Source organism: Podarcis gaigeae (genome assembly GCF_964106915.1).
Source record: "Podarcis gaigeae genome assembly, chromosome: 4".
In the NCBI taxonomy this organism is placed as follows: domain Eukaryota; kingdom Metazoa; phylum Chordata; class Lepidosauria; order Squamata; family Lacertidae; genus Podarcis; species Podarcis gaigeae.
In genome coordinates this window covers 94,874,356-94,895,614 of record NC_139677.1, presented here as the reverse complement: position 1 = coordinate 94,895,614, position 21,259 = coordinate 94,874,356, and the positions used below count along the sequence as shown (strand labels likewise).

The window sequence follows — 21,259 nt, the reverse complement described above, 5'->3', positions numbered from 1 at the left end:
TGACACCAGTTATGTTTATTGCAGTAAGCACTCCGTGATACTGCAATAGGGATGGAGAGAACATGCCACAGGTACAGCATGTTCAGCAGCAAACCCATGGCGAGGTCAGCATGTTCCCATGCTCCCATACTCTCTACCCAACAGGAAAAGACAGCCAAAGAATTGCAGGGTAAGTTTGAATGATTAAAAAAAAAATAGAGAAAGATGGAAAGGAATTGCTGAAACAATTAATAGAAGCGGAATACAAAAAGGGAAGTGAGAGGAGGTTGATGAAAAGAGGGAATGAAAGATAAGGTATTGAAACGGTATGATGTATGTTTTTAAATTGTTTTTTGTTTTTTATGTTTAATTTAATGTGTTAATGTTGTGTTGTGTATTGTTTATTGTATTGTATTTTCTTTCTTTTGTTTTTCTTTTTCTTTTTTCTTCTTTTTCGTAAGGTCTAAAAGTAATAAATATTATTTTTTTAAAAAAAGTTTGAATGATAAAAAGTTACAAGCCTTTTCATGACCTTATGCTTTATATACCTTTGCTTACAGTAAGATACTGAAGTAAACGGTAAGAAGATCCGTTTACAACTTTGAATGTTAACTTCGCATGCATTCCATGCTGAGTCTAGATTTATTGAGTTGTGAAAGCCAGGGGCTATAGAAGCAAGTATACAAAAGAGAGTGTTACAATATGAGTAAACAAGAAGAACAGGAACTGTATATCCACTATACAGCTATATACATACACACTTTGCACATCGGTCAATGCAACTTACAATTAAAATGTCGATTAAACTCTCCAAAGAGAATGCAGTATCTTTTTTGGGCAGTTTCTGTACAGTTATACCGAAAAAAGGAAGACTAAACAAGAGACCTATCATCCACTGCAGTTTATCACCATCAGCTGCATTCAGTGACATTGCTCTGATTTATGGTGCTACAACCAGAAACAAAGCTACCATCAGTGCAATTTCCCCCCAGTATGCCATCTAGCATGCAAGTGATCTTTTGAGAGAAAGAAGGTGGGCATTTCTCATACACAGATCAACAAGAAGAAGGGGAACCTTTTTGCATTTCCTACGCATCATGCGCGTAAACCTTGCATTGCCGCTGATATTTGTGAGTCACCCTGGAAGCTTTTTCTGGCTGAAGGGTGGGATAAAAGATGCTTTAAATAAACAAACAACTGGAGTTCAGGGCTTCAACAAGAGAATCTTTCCTCTAGGACTCTAGCTGTCAGGGTTTGAAACATTAAATAAACCCACTTACTGTGCTACCTCGGGTTAAGAACTTAATTCGTTCTGGAGGTCCGTTCTTAACCTGAAACTGTTCTTAACCTGAGGTACCACTTTAGCTAATGGGGCCTCCTGCTGCCGCCACGCCACTGCTGCACGATTTCTATTCTCATCCTGAAGCAAAGTTCTTAACCCGAGGTACTATTTCTGGGTTAGAGGAGTCTGCAACCTGAAGCGTCTGTAACCTGAAGTGTCTGTAACCTGAAGCGTCTGTAACCCAAGGTACCACTGTACTTATTTCTATTGAAATTATTGCCCACGTTTCTAAATAAATACAGACAGAGAGAGCAAGCTAGCACTACATCACCTAAGTTTCATTACTCATGACCACTTTTAAAACTACAGTGGTACCTCGGGTTACAGACGCTTCAGGTTACAGACTCCTCTAACCCAGAAATAGTACCTCGGGTTAAGAACTTTGCTTCAGGACGAGAACAGAAATCACGCAGCAGTGGCAGCAGGAGGCCCCATTAGCTAAAGTGGTACCTCAGGTTAAGAACAGTTTCAGGTTAAGAACGGACCTTCAGAATGAATTAAGTTCTTAACCCGAGGTACCACTGTATGGAATTTGCTCCCACATGAGGTAGGGGTGACCACAAGCTCGGAGGGCTTTATAAAAGAGGATGAAAGAAGTTCATGGATGAGAAGGCTATCAGTGGCTTTTAGCCACAATGGTTGCTACCTTCACACCTGGAGGTTACCTGCTTCTGAATACCAATGGCTGGGAATCACAGAGGACAGTTGAGTTAAGGTCCTTTTTTTTCCAGGCTTCCCATGGGCATCTGTTTGGCCACTGTGGGAAGAGAGTGCTGGGCTAAGATAGGCCTTTGGGCTGATCCAGCAGGCTCTTCTTATGTTCCCATTTTATGTTATGCTCCAAACCTCAGAGATTTGGCAGTGGAAACAACAGAGAGAACTCTGCAGGGGCACCTGTAACTTCAGTGGTACAGTGGTACCTCAGGTTAAGAACTTAATTCGTTCCTGAAGTCTGTTCTTAACCTGAAGCACCGCTTTAGCTAATGGGGCCTCTTGCTGCCACCACGCAATTTCTGTTCTCATCCTGAAGCAAAGTTCTTAACCCGAGGTACTATTTCTGGGTTAGCGGAGTCTGTAACCTGAAGCATCTGTAACCTGAAGCGTCTGTAACCCGAGGTACCACTGTAATAACAATGAAACCATTTGAATGCTTGGTGTGTGGAAGGAGTTTAGAAGATAGAGGAAACATTAGAAAACTGTGGCGGGGTATCGCTTTTGCTCACTACTATGGTGTGCATTTTTGGGTTTTTATATTGTAAACTGCCCTGTGATCCTCAGATGAAGGGTGTTACAGAAATTTAAAAAATAAAATAAAAAAAAATAGCCAGCATTTCCTACCACGGGATATTTACCATACACTGATGTTGGTTTTTACATGTATTTTTAGTTGGGGGGGGGGAATCAAAGAGAAACAGGTAGATATCAAAATACAGCTAGGATTTTCATAGCTAGCAGTGCTATTTAGCCTTCCCCATAATGTGTTGTTTGAAAGAACAGAGCACAGGCTGCACTATGTTTTACCAACTTGCTTCCAATTGGAAATGCTCATGTAGGCTATCATTTTCTGGCTTGTAGTCAGGAGCTATGTGCCCCTGTCTGAATATGAGGAAAAAAACCAATTCCATCCCATGGATTCCATTTGAAACAATTCTAGTATTCTAGTATTACCGCTATTGTGTGTTGTTTTTTTCCACTGCCCCCTTTGTGCACACAGCACTTCTACTGGTTTTAAGGTTAATATGGAGGGCTTAGAGGAGGAGGAGGTGGAGGAGGAGAGCCTACTAGAGGCAAAACAGAAGAGAAAATATGGGGATTGAAAGAGGAAACAAGGACCAGATACATACATTGTAAATTAATGAGTAATAATAACCAAAGTTTGAATTTCCACCGCTTGCAAATACTATTCTTTGTTATGAGTTGGACACCCTTATTTTAAGTTTCGTCCATAATCAATAATGAGATATACTTGGAACTGATGCCCGACTTTTATGCCTGCATGATCAGCATTCTTCGGACCATATGTTAGCACATATTCAGCACTTGCTTATTTTAACCCTGCTATGCTGTCATGAGAGGAAAGTGTCCTTACTCCCTGATGGATGGCTTTTCAATCAATCTCAGTATATCTCACGGCCCAGGATGAGAGGGGTACTTGATTCCAAGCTTCAAACCATCAAGTCTTTCTGCCTACCTCCAAAATTTCCACTTCTGCTGGGAGACTCCAAACTATCCATTACTGGCATTGGGCTCTAGTTCCACATAGGAGGGAGTCTATAGAGCAGGCATAGGCAAACTTGGCCCTCCAGATGTTTCGAGAATGCAATTCCCATCATCCCTAATGTTATGTACTATGCTTGGATCCTAGAACAATAGGCAGGAAGGATCCTAGAATGCAACAACTTGATTGGCCTGCAGGAGCAGCCCAATCAGACCCCAGGAGGAAGTTAATCAGCCTATTAGGCCGGTAGGATACTAGGACGCAACAACTGATTGGCCTGCAGCAGCAGCCCAATCAGGCTCCAGGAGGGAAACATAATCAACCAATCAGACGGTACTCATTGTGTAAATAATGTACATAAAGCCTGAGGTTGGGGGGGGGGAATCAATCACTGTTCTTATGAGCTGAAATAAAGAGCATGAAATTACTACTCGACTCTGAGTATATTTCACCTGACCACTGGTCTTGTTAGCTAGGGATGATGGGAGTTGTAGTCCCAAAACATCTGGAGGGCCAAGTTTGCCTGTGCCTGCTATATAGTGTGCAGCAGGGGAGCAAGCACCCCAGCAAGCATGACAGACATCCATGAAGTGATAGGTAAGACTGCCACCAACTCTGCCAGACCTGATAGGGCCACTTCCATGTTCCAGCACCCAACCAGGAGTTTCATGGTGAGGAGCACTGTTTTATTTATTTATTTCACAAAACACATTTACCACCTGCAGTTATTTAGGAACTACACTGTTCTGCCTCCACTTTGCAGTTCCTAACTAAGTGCTGAAAATATGGGAAACATTATGAACCAATTTTGAACCAGGGCAGGGGGAAAAATTCAATCCTTCATGGAAGAAACTAACAATTAGTGGCCAAAATATGATGTGAGTGCAAGGCAGCATGCATATTGCTAGAACACAGATGCAGACAACCACCCTCTATGTGGCTACCCTCTTTTTCTCTGTCAAGACTGTATGATGTGTACTTTGCCCTGCATGTGAGTCACTTTCTGCATGCTGAGTCTGGCAAAAGTCCTGACAAGTGGGTTGCTTTAATACTTCGTCACTAGCTCACACCATGAGTTTTGAGCCTTTGGTCCAAAGCTTCTGCAGCAGCAGCTGATAACCTCTGAACTACCAGTACACAGACTCTTACTGGAATCAGGAAACCAGCAGGCAATACTCCATTGAGAAAATGGGCCCTGAGATTTGTTTCAGCACCATGGACAGCTCAAGAGTAGGCTCACTTGGGGAGACAGGCGAACTAATGCCAGTATACTGGAAGAAGCAAAGATCACCAGTGTCAAAGCAATGATTTTTCAAAATCATCTTCGTTAGACTGGTCATGTTGTGTGGATGCCTGATTATCGTCTTCCAAAGCAACTACTCTATTCCAGACTTAAAAATGGAAAGTGTAATGCTGGTGGTCAACAAAAGAGGTTCAAAGACTCTCTCAAGGCAAATCTTTAAAAATGTAGTATAAACACCAACAACTGGGAAACACTGGCCTGCGAGTGCTCCAATTGGAGAACAGACTTTACCAAAGGTGTCATGGGTTTTGAAGACACTCGAACTCAGGACGAAAGGGAGAAACACTAGGCAAACCCTCACCGTGATCAACTCGTGCTCAGAATCCTATGTCCCCACTGTAAAAGGGTGTGTGGATCCAGAATTGTCCTCCACAGTCACTGCTAAAACTGTGTTTATGGGCGGCAATCTTACTCAGCTACGAGTGATCACCAAAGAAGAGGCTTCTGGAAGAAGAAGGGCTAGAACACATGACCGTTCAGCTCAAGGAAGCTTTCCTTTTGCCTTTGATGGCCCTCCATTCATTACAAATGGAACACAATTTTGCACTCAAATGTGGATCTGCTCTATATGGACTGAGTGGGGACATGCAAAACTGCAGGTTTTACTCATGAGCAAATTAGAAAGAGAAGCAAATGCAAGCAGGAAGATTGTACATGCTAATGGTCCTCAAGGACTCCAAAACCAATGTCCTGCAATACAAAAGGAATGCAGAAGGCAAAACACAATCACAAATACAGGAATGTATTTTTCCCCTCAATGCCGCTAGCAGGAACAGCTAAATGACTAAGAGCTGCTGAAGGGTCTAACTTTTGCTTTGTTTCCTGTGCTCAGAAGTGCATGCTGGCCTTTAAAAGCTTTCAGTTGCAATATAATTTCCTATTGTTTATTCATAGCTATTAACAGTTATCCCAAACACTGAGTGAGAGAATGAAAAATGGGGGAAAGACAGACAACAGGTAGCCAGGATCACTCTGTGCCAATCTAATTAACAACAATGCCAGCCTTCAACATAAGCTTGGTATAGTATGTCTTAGGAGGAGTGAAAGCAGGGGGCACCTTTTACTAAACTCTGTTTAAATAAGCAATTTTCTGTGGCAGGAGAATAAAACAGGAATTATTGTACATGTAAGCAGCAATCACTGCCACCGCAGTCAGCCACCCCAAGGATAACCCAAAGGCTATTCTTCTCTTTTCAGGGATGGAAAAGTGGCTGATCAGTTTTATTTAAATGAAAAGCAGAGCTGCCACCCATTTTTGCCAGAAAAGACGTGTATTTCAAGGCAAATTTGGCAGTTCTCTATTGAATGAAATATCATTTCCTGAGAAAGGGAGGATGACAGGAGATGGGAAGCTATGTTAAGGATCAGCATATAATTCCCTTTGATTGCTACATCCATGGGATTTTGTACCAAAAAAAATCACACCTTGAACCCTGATACAATCAGGGTTACACTCACATAAACTCCTTACCACAGGTAAGATCTCATTGCCTTTTATTTCCCCCCCCCCCCAAAGGTGACCTGAATTGTAACTTATTGCTCTGCACATGTGTACTTGGTCCCGCTAATGCTTCAGTGAGTCCCAAATCCAGCACATAATGTCCTGGTGAAGTCCACAAAGATTTTCCAAGGCATGTCATGTCATGGTCTAGATGTCCCGAACTTCGGTTGCTGTTGTTGGACGCCAGCATCCATCAGCCCCAGCTTGCAAGGTCCATCAGGGCCAACGGAAGTTAAGAGTATAAAACATCTGGAAGGCACTGGGTTGGGGGAAGCTGATGCAAGCATGCTAAAACATTCACAAGAAGACTCATTTAACATGTGAACATACAACTACCTCTGCCTCAAATCAGCTAATGTTGACTTAAACTTAATAATAACCATCTTGTGAAAGAGGTTCTCATCACATCATCCTAGGCACGTGAAAAGAAAGATGGTGTGTGACCCACAGATCTCTACAGGACTTTTCCCATACCATTTTGTTTAGTAAACATTCCAGCCAAAGGCATTTCAACACTATACCCCCCCCAAAAAAAATAGCAAACCCACACATAAACTATGAACAAGTAATACGGACATTGTAAATGTACAGCATGGTTTTGACCTAAGTACATCAGGTCCCAGAACAGTTTCCTCCTCCCTCAAATGGATTGCCAATATGCAAAGCATAAATTATCCCTGTTCTTCCTATTGGGAGATGAAGCTGGAAGGATTGGTGTTAATGAAATACCGCAAGATAAATTTATTTAAGAAGAAAAGGCGATCAGGCCATCTAAAAGAAAATTATATACATCTGAGATCACTCTTTAAGCCAGGGTTTCCACAAACCACATGCCAAGGCATGTGAAGCAAGCTACGCTGGATTTTGCAATCATAGTTTAAACCACCCCATTGGCTACATCCACAAGTCTTCACCCTTTAGAGCAGGGAATCCCTGAGTCGCATAAATTCTCCTCCTTTCTACCACTGTCATAGCAATTACATCATTCCATGGGAGGGAGCAAGAGTGCACCAGGATTCCCTAATGCAGGCTGTGTTAAATCTGACAAGCATCAAGGAATCCCAGAAAGTAGAATTGCATCCCCTAAGCCAGAGATGGGGGAACTTGTGGCCCTCCAGATGTTGCTGTACTACAGCTCCCTTCATCCTTCAGCCCTCGCCATGCTGGTCCAGGCTGATAGGAGCTGAAGTCCAACAACATCTGGAGGGCCACAGGTTCCCCATCTCCGGTGACTAGGAAAGAGGAGGGTGAGAAACCAGGGGGCAGTACTAACTGGTTTACCCACAGCTGCAAGTTCTGGAAACTGATTGAAAATAGAAAAGGGATGAATAAAATTTAACTATAAAGTGGCAAAATGTTAAGCTGCAGAATTGTAAGGTAAACCTGCAGCACTCCTGACTGTATTTATAAAAGGCCAGTTCATTTTTTATTTAGAATTCCATGCATTAATAATTAATTCTGTGCATTAATCACTCTCACTCCTCCTAATTTAGAGATATCTATGATGTATACACCTCTCTGGTGTTTAATTTAAAGTAAATGTCAGAAATTTGGTGAAAGTTGGCACTTACCAGCAATTTGAAGAAGCAGTACAGAAACATCAAAGAAACTATCTGAACTTTTAACAAGAAATTGCAAAGCCAATCTCCATCATGTACAGCACCATAGGTATAATACTTCAGAAATAAGTTATGATGAAAAATTCAGCTCCATAATTTCCTGCTGGGATTTGTATACTCTCACCAACCAATGTCAACATTCAACAAGTTTCTGACATTTGCAGTAATATACAAGGCATTGTCCTTATCAGACTTGAGTGAATGTGCCCTTTATTTTCACTAAAAGTAATAAAAAACTTACAGAAGTCATATATGCACATATATATACGTATACTCAAAGTAAAGTGAATGTGGAATGTCCATAAAAATAATGGCAATTGTATATGTCCAGATAAAGCCAAGGGGAAATAGCAAGGGATTTAAATACACATTAATATTAATATTCTTGAACAAGGGATTTATGAACACATGAATATTAATTTACATGGTGTATTAATGTTACTGGTAGAGTGGACTGGCAATCAATGGTCAGTCAATGCACACAGTCTTCTTTTGTACAGAATTCCTGGAGAGGCAATGCAATGTAATCAATCAATGTAAACATCTGTAATCAATTCACATTTTCTGGCATCGCTTGGGAATTACGCATATTGCCCGGGTAAACTGCAAAATCCCCTGTTGGCGCGATTAATTCATACACATTACCTGCTCCTTTACGGGATTGCATACGATCCCCAAACATGCCAACTTGCATTAACAGACTGTATTTCAGGGAATGCCCAAAACTGCTGCGTTTCATGGATGTCTCGAAAAAAAGAGACGTTCCCTCAACTTCTTGGACATATGCCAGTGAATGCTGTCAGCTGCATTCAGGAGACAGTTAAACTTCAGAGGTCTGTCTCTTGAGTTTTTAAGCATTCATGGAACTTGCCTGAGATTGACAGCATTCACCACATTCCAGACACTCAATGTAACATTTCATTCCTTCTGTTTCTGATGTCCAGGCTGTGAGTGCCGGCGCTCATGTAGCCAACATGGTACCACCCACACGCAAGAGGGAGGAATAAGCAGGGGAAAACAATCCTCAAAACAACTCAAAAGAAACCAACACCCACCCAAAAACAACAACAGCCCAATGAGAACCGAGCATGCTCATTAGCCACAAAATGAAACTGATTGTTGTTTGGGGGGGGGGCAGGGATGTAAACCAGAAAACTGGGGTGGCTGGAATGAAGACTCTGTTATCCTGAACTTCAAACTGTACCGTTTTGTTGAAGGCTGCATTTACATCTCCAAGATGACAAAAGCTATATTATGACTACGTTAGCCTCACTAAACCAGCAATAGTAGTTTTGCCATCCATACAGACAGAAAACAAAACTTTCTCTTAAACAATGGAATAAACATCCTGATGGGGTAGGACTCGTTTGCCGAGCTTTATCCATCTCCCCCCCTCCCTATTGAGTTTCTACCTTTTTTTAATGTGAGACCCCCACCACATTGTCCCAGAACAGCAGCAATACTTCCCCAATAGGTTGACAGAAGACGGTAATTCATTTAAATTATGCAACTCTATTCCCAATTGCTGGCTGGCCCACTTCCTCGTCTTACGGCACCCATCCTTTGAACTTGGCTTGCCCTCGGTTGGGGACAAGGAAAAATATTCAGCAACTTTTGTGTTGGAAGTTGCTGGGGGGGGGGGGGAGGTTAATGAAGAAAAGCCAACAGAATGTGGATGTCAAAAGCCTGATCAAAGTGACCGAGGAAGCCAAAAGTATTTCTTTCTTAAGCATTATGGGGCCAGGCAGTCCCCACCACCACCACCATCTCAACATATTGCTCGTATTGCCGGACACATTTCAGCATTTGGCTCAAATGCATTTCGTGACAAGCTGGAAACAGACTGGCGCAAGAGTCTAGCTACAGCAGACAGATCTCTGGTTTTTCCAGACAGATCATCAGCAAGAAAACAAGCAAGCTCATAGCACCGGAGGCACGAAGGAAGCAAAGCTGAATGAATTCTGATTTCTTCACCTTAAACCCAAAGCAGCAAACTGGCATAAAAAAGGAGCCTCCAGAGTCTCATCCGTGGCCTACTGGGACCTTTACGAAAGAGAACAGCCCCCCTTAAAACAGAAAAAAAGCCACACACACACACAAGCTAGCCTGTTATTCTGCCGGTGCAAGAGTCAAACCCGAACTACAAACCGTCACACGGAGAAGGTCACTACGCTGTGAAAACTATTAACGGCATGCTTCTCCAATTAAGCCGCGCAGACACAATAAAAAATAAATCCCGCACAACCACCTGTAATGATATGCCTGTTCGAGCAGCAATTTCTAAAGTACCAAGCAACACAAAAGGTAGACATTTTCTGCAGCTGGTTTGGTTTGTCAAAGGGAGGGGGGGAAAAAGAAGGAAGGAAGGAAGGAAGGAAGGAAGGAAGGAAAAGAAAGAAAGATGCACAGTCCTTCCAGGATTGCCGTCTCGCCTCCTCTTACCTTCACGTTAGTCCGGAGTGCACAGTAACATGCAAAAAACATTGCAGTAAGCAAGGAGCATATGGACCAGGACGCAGCTCCTCTGCTCTGCACAAACCACACACACAACCACACTAACACACACACACGCAATCCTCAGCATGTGCTACTAAGAAGCATTTGTTCTCTCTGTCAGTTTCAAATGCATTGATCTCTGGGCTCCCCCCCCCCTTTTTTTTTGCTCCCCGCTGACTACAGGAAAGACATGTCTTGAAGGCACTGAATGAAAGCTACACGTCTCCTCTTCCCTGCCTCTACAGAGCATCATGCCCAGCAAAGGCAATTAGGAGAGATTTCGGCAGCTGCAACTTGAGAGAGAGACCTCAGTTGCTTTGCATCCCAGCATTTTTTAAAAAACGGTGAAAAAGAAAGCAGGAGCGAAGCGATACCGAGGGGGGGGGGGAGGTTGGAAGAGGAGGAGGAAGAGGAGGAGGAGGAAGAAAAAAGAAGCTTGCCCAGGGAGGGTGGGGGGAAAGGTGAGGATTTAAAATTGTAACCAGCTGAGTCGCTTATACTTCCAAACCTCTTTGAGGTTTTGTTTGTTTTGAAGTGTTTCACAAATGCAATCAGTGTTAGATGTTGGGGTGGGGGGAGAGAGAGACAATAGGGACCTCCTTTCTATTCTGAGGTTGCAGTCTGCAATGTTTCCGTCTCGCCTTCCTCAAGATGCAGCGTCTCTTTTAACAGCGGCAACGTCATCATCACCCATGACAGATTCAACATGTTCTACTTACAAATGCAGCGTCTCATTAGGGACAGCGCCGGGCTGACTTAAGAATGCTTCTCCAGACACACAAGTTCACTCCCTCTCCCCCCCCCCGCCCCACCCGGTGCTAATCTGTTTTGAAAACAGGGAAAGAAGAGTAGGTCCCAACCTATTTGCTCCCTCTCCACCAGCAAGATGAGCAGAAAGGCTGGTTATGAAATACTGGTGGGGGTTGTCGTGGAGGAAGCGATTCCAAGATAGCTCACTGACACTGATGGCTTTTAAACGGTGGAGGCACTTTATACGCCTCAAGAAATGATGGGGGAAGCTGTGAACATGCCGAATTCAGGGCTGGGTTATACTCTCGCGTTCTGGCACCCGCAATTCTGAATAGGTCATGTCCAAATATATGCCAGGAAATTAATGCCACAGCCCAACCAAGAGGCAAAAACCTCCATTCACAAGTATGCGCAGCAGCCTAGCTCTCATTGAGTTAGTAAATCTGTTGAGTGGGCTCTACCACTTCTGACCATCAGTGGGAGCTCATGATTTAGTGTTCAGCCTTACATTTAAAAAAAAAAAAAACCTACAACCCAACTGCATATTGACAATGAGGGTGTCAGATTTCCTGATATGAGGGGTCAATGTGCAGGAAATCATTTTGGAAATAAGGAGCATTCAGTCACACGAGCACCCAGCTAGAAACAAATGGTACATCCCATACTAGGGATAGGTGAATCAATCAATTTGAGTTTCACTCAGTTTCTCATTTTGCCTCTGTTAAATTTCTGCACCAGATTGTGATTTAAGAACAATAACAATAAAATAGTCCTCGTGAAAATTTATCAGCATTGCATTGCAAATTTCTCCCAATTTACACGTTTGCATGCAATTTTGTGCCACGCATACATTTTGGCAAAGCAAATTCCCTAATATAATGCATTTTGAAAACTATTTTCACGGGTATATGCATTTTTATGTACAGTATATGACTTGGTTGGAGAAACACACAGCAGAATTTGAAGGAGTGTGCATTTCAAAGGACTGCTGCGTTTTGGTGAATGTACTGTTTCAGCTGTTCGAAAGCACATCAAAGTGCAAGTAGATAAATAGGTACTGCTCCAGTGGGAAGGTAAACAGCGTTTCCATGCACTGCTCTAGTTAGCCAGAAGCGGCTTAGTCATGCTGGCCACATGACCCGGAAGCTGTACGCAGGCTCCCTTGGCCAATAAAGCGAGATGAGCACCGCAACCCCAGAGTTGTCTGTGACTTGACCTAGTGGTCATGGGTCCCTTTACCTTTACTGTTTTGGAAAGTGAATGTTGGACAGGGTCACCTTTGAATGCGAACTGAATTGAATTTCTCCCCCATCCCTAGCCCAGACACAGGCTTAACAATTCAGTGAGAAGTAGGCCAGGGTAGCTCAGTTGGTAAAGCATGAGACTCAAGGTTCGAGCCCCATGTTAGGCAAAAAAAATCCTGTATTGCAGGGGGCTGGATTAAATGACCCTCCTGGTTCCTTCTAGATCTAAAATGCTATGATTCTATGAAACAGAAAACTCCCATGGACCCCGCTGCTGCCACTCTCATGTCAGCCACTACAGTTTCTTGCACGGGGAAATAATTCATCCAAAGTCCAGTGCAATATACCCTCTGCACACGGTAGAACAACTCCTTATAGATAGTCAGAAACTACTAATATGCACAGTGGATTTTGCAGCTGTCTTCAGAAATTAAGCTGGGGAAGAGGGTTGGGGAATGATTTCTTACCAACCCCACTGCAGCACATATTTCAAGAAAATTAAAGTGGTAATGTTTGGCTCCAGCCTTTCCTATCAGCACCCAGCAAATTGTGTAGGATAAGCATAATATCTGCCAGTGGCTTTTAGGATTTCTTTAAAATGAGGAGCTTTTGCATCAACCTCTGCAAATTCGTAAGAAGAGGCGAGAAAGCTGAGGAAGGGAAAGTCTGTCTGTCTGTCTGTAAAGGAATAGAAAAGTAACCAACAAGGGAAAGGCAGAAGGAGGAAGGAGGAGAAATAAGAACAGCCCACCTTCCCCCCCCCCCCCCATGATGATTTTTCCACTCAGAAAATGTCAGTCCCAAAGGAGGAACTATTCTTAGCCCAGCATTGGTCGTGCATTTTTAACAGGGATGGGTAAACAAATCGTGTTTAAAGCTAGCAAGTTGCCTATACTGTACATTGTAGCAACTACTTAATATATACTGCTGTCTTTCATTGGGGGGGGGGGGAATCCAGGTGGGTGCTAATCAGAATCTCTTACAGCTTGAATGGAGAGTCTGAATTCTCACTTCTTCTTCTTCTTACAACTTTTAGCAAGTAAAGGATTGGTGGTCACTGCAGCCCTTTTGTTGATGTTCCTGGGCTTTTAATGTTGCTAGTGGTCACCCACTGGAGGAAGCAGGCTGGTGGACCCTTTGTAAAACTGCCCTCACTTGCTCTCAGTCTCTGCTCTCGTTACCATTTATTATCTACATGAAACCACTGGCAGTAGCCCTCTGACACTTCAGCCCGTTAATATGTAGATGACAGGCATCCCCATCTCTCCTTTCCATCTTCTAATTCTGGGGAGGCTCTGGAAATCCCGAGATGATGCCTGAAGGTAATTTTAGATTGGATGAGGGCAAACAAATCATGGTCACACACAGTGCTGGCCCACCCGCGAGGCAGACTGAAGCAGCTGCCTCAGGCAGCTGAATTTCACAGGGTGGCACCCTGTGGGTGCCCCTGCTTGCCACAAGCCATGTCAGCCATATGACCCTGGTAAGCAAGGCTTTTGTGAGGGGTGGCACCTTCCCTCAGGTGGGGAAATGGAGTGGGCCACCCCTGGTCACCCAAACTGCATGTTCATGCATTCAGACAGCATGGGGGGAAGTCTATGTACATCCTGATTAGGGGTGGCAGAGGTGGTTTTAGGGTACCACAAGTGGTTTGGCTGCACTGGGCACTGCACTGCAGGGGGCGCCACAACAATGCTGTAGAACAGAGTGCAAGATGCAGGGGGCGCCAAATTTCAGTGTCGCACAGGGCATCGCTGAAATTTATAATAATAATAATAATAATTTATTTATACCCCACCCATCTGGGCGGCTTCCAACAAAGTATTAAAATACAGTGGTTTGTTAAACATTAAAAGCTTCCCTAAACAGGGCTGCCTTCAGATGGCTTCTAAAAGTCTGGTAGTTGTTCTTCTTTTTGGCATCTGGTGGGAGGGCGTTCCACAGGGAGGGTGCCACCACTGAGAAGCTCCTCTGCCTGGTTCCCTGTAACTTAGCTTCTCACAGTGAGGGAACCGCCAGCCAGAAGGCCCTCGGCGCTGGACCTCAGTGTCCGGGCTGAATGATGGGGATGGAGACTCTCCTTCAGGTATACTGGACTGAGGCCATTTAGGGCTTTAAAGGTCAGCGCCTTTAAATTTAAGAGACCAAACTCGGCCACTGTCAATTTCCGTTTCTCATTTTTTTCAACCCTTGAGCCAAGTTCTCCACATCCCGACATCAGTTTGCAACTCTAAAAAAACGTCCCCATTAAAATTAATCAGCATTTTAGTGCCCATTTCTCCTTTTGCTGTTTTCCTAACTATGCATTTCAGCTCATCTTCACTAATACACAAATGCATATGAACGTTTTACCATAGCGTACATATCACTTGGTGGGATAACTGCATTGCAAAATTCAAACAAGTGCAAATTTCAAAGGAGGACTGTGTTTTTTGCTTGCTTAAATATTTTCATTAAGCATTACAAACAACAAATACAGCCACACCAAGTTATGCTGCCTGGGGCTGGTGGTAACTGTAGACCAAAGTACCCAGAAAGCAGCCAATTGGGAAAGTCTGTAATAGGAAGAAGCAGAGGCCGCCACAGGGGTTGGAGGAGCACTTAGGAAATAGCAGCCTAGCTGTCTTTGCTGGGAGACACAAAGAAGTTCAAAGAAAAAAGTTAACACTCACACAATCAAGAACAATTTATCCCTATCAAAATGCTACTCCCTATTGCAAAAAAGAGAGAGAAAGGCAAATATTTTGGGTAGGCCTAAATGACACCAAATGCGGTGTTTTGGCAGAAGGTTTGTGAGTGGGTTGTTGGTTTTTTAGACCTTTTCAACATCGCTTCCAGCTAGTTGTCTGAAAAATACAAGTCTGATGCAGTAACGATGCAAGAAAATAACAGAGAGCCCTAATATATCTCAGGTCTAAAGAAGGAAAGCGTCACACAAAGATAGAGAAGGGGTTCTCGAGGAAATGACTTCAGAATGACAGAGCAGCGGCTTCGAGAAAACAGTTGTTCTGGCTGATGCTGCCAACTGTTCCATTAAGAAACAAACAAATCATGTCCTAGAAAATTCTTAGTCAAGAAATCTGATTGAGACATGCATGGCTCCGTATACTTCTATGCTGCTGTTTTATGGGGGGAAGGGAATTATTGCTTTTGCAAGTCAAAACTCAAACTGCATTCATTCTCCTTTGAAGTTTGGATGGAACAACTATGTTACTCTCACATTTGTGCAATAGATCCAATTCAAGCAGTGCAATAGCCCACTGTTTCCAGATACACACACACACCCTCATCCAGGCAAGCCAGAGGCATTGTCACAGTTCAAGAACACATTCCAACCAGACCAAAACAACTGAGAAGGGTCATATGGGGTGAGGCCTAGGGAGAGTCCCAAGGGCCAGGCAGAAAGGATTGGGGGCCGCATTTCGAGATCTAATTCCTGTCATGGTGAATGGTAAGTTATTGCAGAGCCTGTGTGGTGCAGGGCTCAGAGTTGAAGCAGTAGGAAATGAAAGAGAGAGGTCTAGGATCCAGTTGTGGCTCAGTAGGTAGAGTGACCTTGGACTACTCCAAGCCAGTCCACTCTCTCCCAGATTCGCCACAGGAGTGTGGCAAGGATAAAACAGGTGTTTGCAGGTGGGAAGCAATGGGTCCTTGGAGAAAGAGTGGGATAAAAATATAATATAATATTATATTATAAAAATACAGTAAATGGTCTTCCATGCATGATGATGGCCCCAGCAGATGCAGCCAGACAAAGAACACTCAGGAATAAAACACTCAGGACTAAAATACAGTAACAAGTAAAAGACAGAACAACCTCCCGCACGTGTACAGTGGTACAGTGGCATTTTTTTCTAAAAAAATTCTCTAGATGCAAAATAGCCATACCATAAAACAGCTTCTGAACACAAAACAAGGATGGCGAATACAGCTTAGCAGCCTAATTCTGGCAAGCACTTTCAGTTGCCAAACATCAAGATAAACAAACTGCTAAACAGGATAATGTTCAATACATATTGTGAATAATTCAGCAGCCTTAAACAGTCTATTGCAGGTGAACACCACTTTCAGTTGCCAAATGTACTTTGACCATGCACCCTACTTCAGTTGTACATTTTGACATGTAAAATAGCTGCTTCAGAGAGGATCTGGGATGGCAAAGTCTCCCAAAGTCTCCTACAGCAAGACTTTCCCCTAATTATCTGGCAAGTTGCATCTACAGTGTGGTTGATGACATATATATATTGTTCAAAAACAAGGGGGAAACATAAATGAGCTTTCATTTTAAGAGCATATGCTCTGATATAAGCAAGCCCCCTCCTGCCAACCTAGCAGTTCAAAAGCACGTCAAAGTGCAAGTAGATAAATAGGTAGCACTCTGGCGGGAAGGTAAACAGCGTTTCCGTGTGCTGCTCTGGTTCACCAGAAGCAGCTTAGTCATGCTGGCCACATGACCCGGAAGCTGTACACCGGCTCCCTTGGCCAATAAAGCAAGATGAGCGCTGCAACCCCAGAGTCGGTCACGACTAGACCTAATGGTCAGGGGTCCCTTTACCTTTTAAGCAAGCCCCATAATTTTGCCTGAACTAAAACGAAATGAAAAGGGCATGTAATAAAGTTTTACCTGTCATAGAGGGCCTCCTGCATCACTTCATGTGGTCTGTTCCATATGACGCAGGAAAGCAACCCTTAGTGTGGTTGCCTGAACCTTTTAGATGCGCCCCCCCCCTTCATTACATATAAGGCAAGCTCCATTTCTAAGGTCTTTCCAGCATCCACTGAATACCTTGATTTTGCAGGAAGTCTTTTATGTGGAGATTGCTATCCAAGTCAGTATCTGCACTGGATCTGAAATACAGTGGACGTTCGGGTTGCAAACGTGATCCGTGGAGGCACGTATGCAACCCGCAGTGTTCACAACCCGCAGTGGCATGTCTGCGCACATGCGGGTTGCAATTCGGCACTTCTGCACATAGCGCGATTTAGTGCTTCTGCGCATGCGCGACCGTACCGGTACTTCCAGGTTTCAGTGCATCCGTAACCCTAATAATAATAATAATAATAATAATAATAATAATAATAATAATTTATTATTTATACCCTGCCCACCTGGCTGGGCCTCCCCAGCCACTCTGGGCGGCTTCCATAGAAACCAAAAATACAGTAAAATATCACACGTTAAAAACATCCCTGAACAGGGCTGCCTTAAGATGTCTTCTGAATGTCAGGTAGTTTATCGCTTTGACATCTGCTGGAAGGGCGTTCCACAGGGCGGGCGCCACGACCGAGAAGGCCCTCTGCCTGGTTCCCTGTAGCTTTGCTTCTCGCAATGAGGGAACCGCCAGAAGGCCCTCGGCGCTGGACCTCAGCGTCTGGGCAGAACGATGCGGGTGGAGACGCTCCTTCAGGTATATTGAGCCGAGGCCGTTTAGGGCTTTAAAGGTCAGCACCAACACTTTGAATTGTGCTCGGAAACGTACTGGGAGCCAATGTAGGTCTTTCAAGACCAGTGTTATATGGTCTCGGCGGCCGCCCCCAGTCACCAGTCTAGCTGCCGCATTCTGGATTAGTTGTAGTTTCCAAGTCACCTTCAAAGGTAGCCCCACGTAGAGCGCATTGCAGTAGTCCAAGAGGGAGATAACCAGAGCATGCACCACTCTGGCGAGACAGTCTGCAGGCAGATAGGGTCTCAGCCTACGTACCAGATGTAGCTGGTAAACAGCTGCCCTGGACACAGATTTGACCTGTGCCTCCATGGACAGCTATGAGTCCAAAATGACTCCCAGGCTGTGCACCTGGTCCTTCAGGGGCACAGTTACCCCATTCAGGACCAGGGAATCCTCCACACCTGCCCGCCTCCTGTCCCCCAAAAACAGTACTTCTGTCTTGTCAGGATTCAACCTCAATCTGTTAGCCGCCATCCATCCATGAGACCTGAAGCGTCTGTAACCCAAGGTATGACTGTAGTTACCTATATGAAATTGATATACATGTTGTTGTCGAACTTTGTATAGCACCCTTCATTTTTTTATATATATATAATTTTTATTAAAGTTTCAGCAAATTTTGTAGCAACACATAAAACAAAACAACACAACACCCTTCATGTGAAGATCACAGGGTGGTTTGCAGCACAAAAATACAAAATGAGGACGCATAATAACAAACAAAACAATACTCCCTCCATCGTTTAAAAGGCCATATATTGTTTAATTAGTCAAAGGCTTAGGAGAAGAGGAATGTTTGTGCCTGGTGCCTAAATATATGTAACAGAACCACCAGGTGAGCCTCCCTGGCAGAACATTCCACAAGTGGGGGCCCAACACAGAAAAGGCCTGTTCTCCTTCTGCCACCCTCTGGACCTCCCTCAGAGGGGGCACACGGAGAAGGGGCTCAGGCGATGATCGCAAGGTGAGTTGGTTCGTATGGGGAGACGTGGCCCTTGGGGTATTTCGGTCCTGAGCCATTTAAGCCTTAACAGGTCAAAGCCAACATTTTGAATTGACCCTTGAAACTAATTGGCAGTCAGTGCAGTCAGGCTAGGAATGATGTTTATATAAGACTCTTAATTTCAGGGTTGTGGGTTTGAGCCCTAAATTGGACAAAAGATTCCTGCATTGCAGGGGTTTGGACTAGATGATTTCTGTGATTCCTTCCAACTCTACAATCCTATCATTCCAGTCACACAAGACAAAACTAGTGAGCTGCATTAGGCTTGAGGGAATGATAAGTTACACAGGCCTGTCCCACATAGAATATAATCAGCTTTGTTATCCATATCTTTGCCTAACATCCATGGAAATCCAACCGGAAGCCACATTTAGTATTTTCCAGGGATTCTAGACTATGGCTGGATCTCTCAGGATATGCATAGAAATGAAGAATATATCTGAATTCCCTGGAGGACAACAAGAGTTCCTCAAACCCAAATGTTAAGGCAGACTATTCAGAAAGCAGTTTTATTTTTAAGGCATCACTGTCTTCCTGTTCCTGCCCCGAAGAAGAGCCATACTTTCAAAAGAACCAGAGTCACCCTGACTGGTCGATCACACGTGGTTCATTATTTTGACTGCCTCCGGCAGATTAGAGTCCACCGCAGGGACCGGATCTGCTACGCTTGCTGGAAATAGCAAAGCAACAGAAAGCCCTCAGGGCTTATTCCTTTTCTGGACCTAAGAGAAGGACTGAGCTTCTCTGTAGAGAACATGTCACTACTACTAAACCCTATGTTAGTTATAAGCCAAACTGGAGGGAGAAGAGGAAATTTAAAAAACCTTTAAACCTACCAAGGAAAACAAAGAATTTATTTATGTATGCTACAACAGCGGCAAGAGTCTTGATAGCACAGGGATGGAAGAATGAGGAAATCCCAACGAAAGAACAGTGGCAAGAGAAATTGATGAATTATGCAGAACTGGCCAAATTGACCTACAAATTGCAAGACAAGGACAACTGTGAATGGGAACTTTTTGCAAACTATTTAAAAAGACAACAAAATGAACTAGACTCCCTGGCAGGTTTTGAATAAACACACACAAATTTATTGGTTGATAACATGATAGATGATAGATGATAGATAGATAGATAGATAGATAGATGATAGATAGATAGATAGATAGATAGATAGATAGATAGATGATAGATAGATATGTAAGGATATGTACAATTTTATAATATGCAGAGAAAATATGTGAAGAGAAATCAGGGGGAGGAGCTGAGGGAAGTCATGGGGGGGAAGGGGGAAATAATGTATGTGATTATACAGTCTGATAATTTGTTATGTGGAAATTGATCAATATTTTTTTTTATAAAAAAAAAACAACCTTTAAACGCACACCCCTCACAGAAATACACCTGCAGGTTAACATGGGACTGCAGAAGACTGCAGTATGAAGATTAGAAATAAACATCAGGTCTGAAGCAAATGGTCACTTGCACAGATGGAAATGTGAAATGTGGGGGGAGGGAAGAAGGTAGGTTGGAGGTGAAAAGATTCTACAAACACCCACTTTCCACAAGTGACTTCTTTCCAGGACTAGCCATAAGATCAGTGTTTTCCAAACTTGGGTCTCCAGCTGTTTTTGGACTACAACTCCCATTGTCCCTAGCTAGCAAGGCCAGCAGTCAGGGCTGATGGGAATTGTAGTCCAAAAACAGCTGGAGACCCAAGTTTGAGAAACACTGGGCTACTATAAAAACCAATGTCCAGATTTGCTATAAGCAGTGCTTTTTTCGGGGGGGGGGGACAGGGGTATGCATACCCCTAAACATTTTGTGAATCTAATAGAAGAAGAAACTAAAAAAAAATTCAAATTTTAGTTTCTTCTCTCGCACGGTGAATCATCAGTTCTGTTGCTACCCCCAATGGCAGCCTCATTTCCTGTCATGGTGTATCCTGAGTCTCCGATGAAATGAGAGTACCCCTAAAAAAAATTTTAGGGGGGGAAAGCGCTGGCCATAAGGCAGCTTCACAGTACCTATACGTATTTTTAATTTTATAATCTTATTAACTGCATGGTAGATGTCATGTCTGGATACTTGAAAAGCAGCTTTCACCAACCTGGCACCCTCCAGATGTTTCGAACCGCAACTCACTTCTGCCCCAGTCAGGGCAGATGTTGCAGTGCAAAGTATCTGGCCTTTGTTAAGGATGCTGATTTGATGTGAACCACTCCAAGTCGAGCATTTCCTTAATTCTCCCATTGAAGCCAATATTGACTTAAAACGTAACTTTGGTTGTATCATGCTGGTTCTGCAGAACTTTTTATTTTTTTGAATAATAATAATAATAACAACAACTGTGGTAG

The 21,259-nt window shown here is 43.5% G+C and overlaps 1 protein-coding gene across 25 annotated transcripts in view; it reads right to left on the bottom strand.

Annotated features, from left to right (window-relative positions):
• The window catches only part of DLG2 (discs large MAGUK scaffold protein 2), a 902,142-nt gene that overhangs the window by 578,624 nt on the left and 302,259 nt on the right, over positions 1-21,259 (bottom strand). For 2 of the 25 annotated variants that reach the window (XM_083736248.1, XM_083736249.1), the window contains exon 1: positions 10,405-10,772. The exons of 19 other annotated variants lie outside the window; for them this stretch is intronic. In XM_083736248.1, coding sequence (XP_083592374.1) covers positions 10,405-10,446 — 42 coding nt within the window. In that variant the 5' untranslated portion in view covers positions 10,447-10,772. Of the gene's footprint in view, positions 1-10,404; positions 10,773-21,259 lie in introns of those variants that run through there. 4 more of the 25 variants (XM_083736253.1, XM_083736255.1, XM_083736252.1 and 1 more) reach the window with 2 other exon arrangements.